Here is a 4687-nt window from a genome sequence, read left to right on the forward strand (position 1 = left end):
GTCCTAAGCATGGAGTAGCCATGGGCATATAGGCTACAAAAATCAAATAAGATCATAATGAAGCCAGGAACAGTAGCTCACACCTGTAATCCCAGCAATCTGGGAGGTTGAGGCAGGAGGATCATAAGTTTGAGGTCATCCTGGACAACATTGAGATTCTGTCTCAAAAAAAATTATAATGGAGAAGTTTCCAATGAATGTAGAGGAAGGAGGGCACTAGTGACCTTAGCAAGAACCAAGTCAATGGAGTAAGTTGGGGGAGAAGTAGTTTGGGGAGAGAGAAGGCAGAGGGAGGTGAGGAAGGAAAGAATTAAAATTAGGCAACTCTAAAAAAAAGTCACACAACTCTAATCATGTAGCTATGAACGGAAGGAAAGAGTGGTATCTGGCGAGGTTTTTAAAAGCTGGACAAGGGTAGTGGTTAGAAGAGTCCACCCCGGATCTTCCCGGTATGGAATGAAAGAGGGAGAGAGTAGATCCTAAAGAAGAGCTTGGGGAGTTGTGGAGGGAGGCGATAAGGACTTGTGTTCAGAAGGGAGATTGTTCCCTGGGTCACAGGAGACCCTATCAGTCTGGCATTTCCTCCCCATCCTCATCCCTTTCCTGCCCCTGGCCTGACTCTCACTGGAGCTGGAAGACAGAAGGACGGAGTCACACCCTGGAAGAAGCTCTCTGTCTTTGGAGGTGTTTCTGTGTGACTGTAAGTTGGGGTTTGGGGAGAAGGAGGGTCTATCAAATGGGTAAGAGCCAAGGACATGAAGCTAGTAGTTTAGGCTTTAGGGGCAAGATTAGGAGAAGAGAGTGGAAGGTATGGAAACTGGGTTTCAGGAAGGGATTCTGGGAGCTACAAGTGTGAAGGTCCAGGACCTGGGTATATGATGCCAGAGGCTGGTGGGATGTTCACTCAAACTCCCATTGTCTACAGGTCCCCATGCCTCTCCTCCTCTTGTTGCTCCTGCTGCCAAGCCCCTTATACTCCCATTCCATCTGTGACATCTCCAAACCGGCCAGCCAACTGGAAGTGAACTGTGAAAAACGGAACCTGACAGTGCTGCCTGCAGACTTGCCAGCAGACACAGCCATCCTTCACCTGAATGAGAACCTCCTGGTTACCTTCTCCACCGCATCCCTGGTGTCTCTCACTCGACTTACTCAGCTGTATCTGGATACAAATCAGCTGAGCAGCCTGCAGACAGATGGAATGTTGCCACTTCTGGAGACACTGGATATATCTCACAATGAATTGAAAAGCCTGCCATTCCTAGGGCAGGCACTGCCTGCACTCACTACCCTGGACATTTCCTTCAACCAGTTGGCCTCATTGTCTCCTGGTGCACTGAGAGGCCTAAGCAAACTTCAGGAACTCTACCTGCAACACAACAAGCTGAAGACTCTGCCCCCTGGGCTCCTGGAAACCACGACCCAGCTACAGAAGCTCAATCTTGCCAACAATAAGCTCAGTGAGCTACCTCCAGGGCTCCTGAATGGGTTGGAGGAGCTTGACACCCTCTACCTCCAAGCAAACTGGCTATACACGATACCAAAGGGCTTCTTTGGGAAACTCCTCCTTTCTTTTGTTTTTCTCCATAGCAATATCTGGTATTGTGACTGTGAGATTCTCTATTTCCGTCACTGGCTGGAGAAAAACCCAAACAACGTCTACGTATGGAAGGAGGGTATGGATGTCAAAGCTATGACCTCCAATGTGACCAGTGTGCAATGTAGCAATTTGAACAAAATACCTATCTATAACTATGCAGGGGAAAATTGCCCCCCTATTGGTGATGTGGATGAGTATGATGACTATTATGACACTGACATGGTAGAAACCACAAGGACCATGGCCAAATTCTCTACCAACACCAAAGCCCATACAACCCACTGGGACCTACTCTACTCCAAATCTACCGCTTCTCTGACTCAAATGCCCTCTTTGCCTCTAACTGAAGAATTCACCAAGAGACAGACCATATTCCAAAACAGACAGATCCCAGATTCCTCCACATTCCCAACAGCCATAGAATCTACCACATTATCCAAAAGTCTAAACCCTACTAGTGAACCCATCACAACCCTGACCACACCAAACTCAATCAAGCCAGAATCCCCAACTACCCCAGAGCCCACCACAACCCAGACCTCCCTGGAGGTCACCACAATCCTGACCTCCACAGAGCCCACCACAGCCCTGACCTCCCCACAGCCTACCACAGACTTGACCTCCCCGGAGACCACCACAACCCTAATTATGTCAATACCCCCAATCTCAATCACCCCAGAGCCTATCACAGCCCTGACCTCCCTGGAGGCCACCACAACCCTGACTTCCCCAGTGGCCACTACAGCCCTGACCTCTCCAGAGCCTACCACAGCCTTGACCTCCCCAGAGGCTACCATAACCCTAACCATGTCAGTACCCCCAACCTCAGTCACTGCAGAGCCCACCACAATCTTGACCACCACAGAATACACCTCATTCCCTACTAATTCAGGCTCCCTCATAATCTCTCCTGAATCTGAAATGGTCTTAGCAGCTCAAGGGAATTTTGATAGCGCCAGAAATTACCCTTTTCTCAACCCTGACATTTGCTGCTTTCTCCCCTTGGGCTTCTACATCTTGGGTCTCCTCTGGCTCCTGATTGCCTCTGTGGTCCTTATCCTACTGCTGACCTGGGTCTGGCATATGAAACCACATGCCCTGGACTCTGACCAGTCTGCTGCCCTGGCCACAGCCATAGAAACCACATATCTGGAGGTGCAGAGGGGAAGGCAAGTGACTGTGCCTCGGGCCTGGCTGCTTTTCCTTCAAGGATCACTCCCCACTTTCCGTTCTAGCCTCTTTCTGTGGGTACGGGCTAATGGTCGCATAGGGCCTCTGATATCAGGTCGGCGGCCCTCAGCCTTGAGTCAGGGTCGTGGTCAGGACTTATTGGGAACAGTGAGCATTAGGTATGCTGGCCACAGCCTCTGAAGGTGGGTGGTTCAGGGGACTTTTGAGTGTCTGATGGTCTCTCCTATTGGAATTTGGCTGAGGGTAAGGCCCACAGCATCACAGGGAGGACTTAATTACTGTTCCTTTATTTGAAGCCTCCTCTTCATATCCAGACACTCAACTCCAGACTGTACAAATCAAAAGGGGTAGTGAGATGATGGAGTTGTGAGGGTCACAGAACCAAGCTCCCTAGGTTAATAGGGTGTTGTCAGGCCACATGGTTAGTTTGGGGAAATTTAAGGAAAAGCAGATAAACAGAATACTGCATGGCTCCTACAGGCATCCTTACATAGAAGAAAATTTGTGAAGTGATATCAAGATGAGAGCACTGATTATCTCTGGGTATCATAAATATGGATCCCCCCCTCTGCTTAGTGTTTTATACTTCTTGACCATCATTGTACGTTATTTGTAGAATAAAAAAAAATAAAATAAAAAAGAAAATGTAGTTTCTTTTGGAACCAAAGTGGTTGAGGGGCTTGTTACAATAATTCCCAAGGTCTCAACTTCCCCCGCCCTGGCCCCAACTACTTATCCAACAAACCTTCAGTCACAGCTGGCACTTCCTCTATTGCAGGGGTGGCCACCCACCAGCCACCTCAAGCAGAAACTCCAGAACAGAATAGTCAAGTCGCCCTGGAGTTGAGGGACATTGCTGAAGCCTAGCCACTGGTAGCCTGCAACCCTCAGGGCAAAAGGGGTTATCTGCTTACTACTGCAGCCTCAGAAATAGTTGGTAGGGAGGGTGCTTAACCATCGGGCCACATCGCCCACATCCCCAGCTTTATTTATTTATTTATTGAGACAGGACCTCGCTAAGTTGCTGAGGCTGGCTTTAAACTCAAACTTGGCAATCCTGCATCAGCCCCTGGAACTGCTGGGATAACAGAAGCAGCAGCACACTATTATACCCGGTTCCTGTCATTTCCTTGCTGGACTTGAAGTGCCTTAAGAACAAGATCCAGTCTTTAAGTGTCTCAAAGTAGCCACAATACTCCAGGACACGGTGTGCATGGTGGGTAAGAAGGGAGGCAGCAGCGAAGGTGTCAGGATGCCGAGTTTCATTTCTTGTTCCATTGGCAAGGCTCTGCCAAGGGGACAGCTCCCACCTGCTGTCTGCCCATCCCAAGGCCTGGCACATAGCCTAGCACTCCTCCCAGTATGACCTTCCCATGCCCCTTTATGTTCCAAGAGATTTGTAGGCTCCTTGAAAGCAAGGCCTAGCAACCACAATTCTCAATAAGTGGATGAGGCAGTCACTCTCCTCAGCCAGTGCTGGTCTCTGGCCAAAATCCTTTTTAAACTTTGGATCAGCTCTATTGTCCACCCCCACAATCCCTGCCCCCCAGCCCTCACCCCAATTCACAAAAATATGATTTTTTAGCCCCTCCCTCTTGAGGCTACAAAAGCAGTCACCAGATCCCAGAGGCTTTTCCTAGGGATTAATGTGAGATGATTTGTGCATCTGCTGCATTCCTGAGCAAGCAGCTGGGAAGCAACATACAAGGCCTGGAGTTTGGGTTTCTGCCCTATGCTACTATACCATAACTGACCTACACAGCATTTGCATAAAACCAGCAGATGCCTTGTCTTTAATAATTTTTCTTAAAAACTCCAGTTCCTGTTCTCCAGGGTATCAACTTCTTTGTCCAGACTCCTCCCCTGTTCATCCCCACAACTCTCCAGATTTGGGGG

At 48.9% G+C, this 4687-nt stretch overlaps 1 protein-coding gene across 1 annotated transcript; it reads left to right on the top strand.

The window, feature by feature from the left end:
- The first annotated feature begins 277 nt into the window (after positions 1-277).
- Gp1ba (glycoprotein Ib platelet subunit alpha) lies at positions 278-3425 on the top strand. Its single transcript, XM_027922569.3, has 2 exons — positions 278-700; positions 926-3425. Exon 2 carries the CDS (start codon positions 932-934, stop codon positions 2969-2971), a length of 2040 nt encoding a protein of 679 aa, XP_027778370.2. The 5' UTR covers positions 278-700; positions 926-931; the 3' UTR covers positions 2972-3425.
- Positions 3426-4687: the final 1262 nt, after the last annotated feature.

The sequence above is a fragment of the Marmota flaviventris genome, chromosome 17 (assembly GCF_047511675.1).
Source record: "Marmota flaviventris isolate mMarFla1 chromosome 17, mMarFla1.hap1, whole genome shotgun sequence".
NCBI lineage: Eukaryota > Metazoa > Chordata > Mammalia > Rodentia > Sciuridae > Marmota > Marmota flaviventris.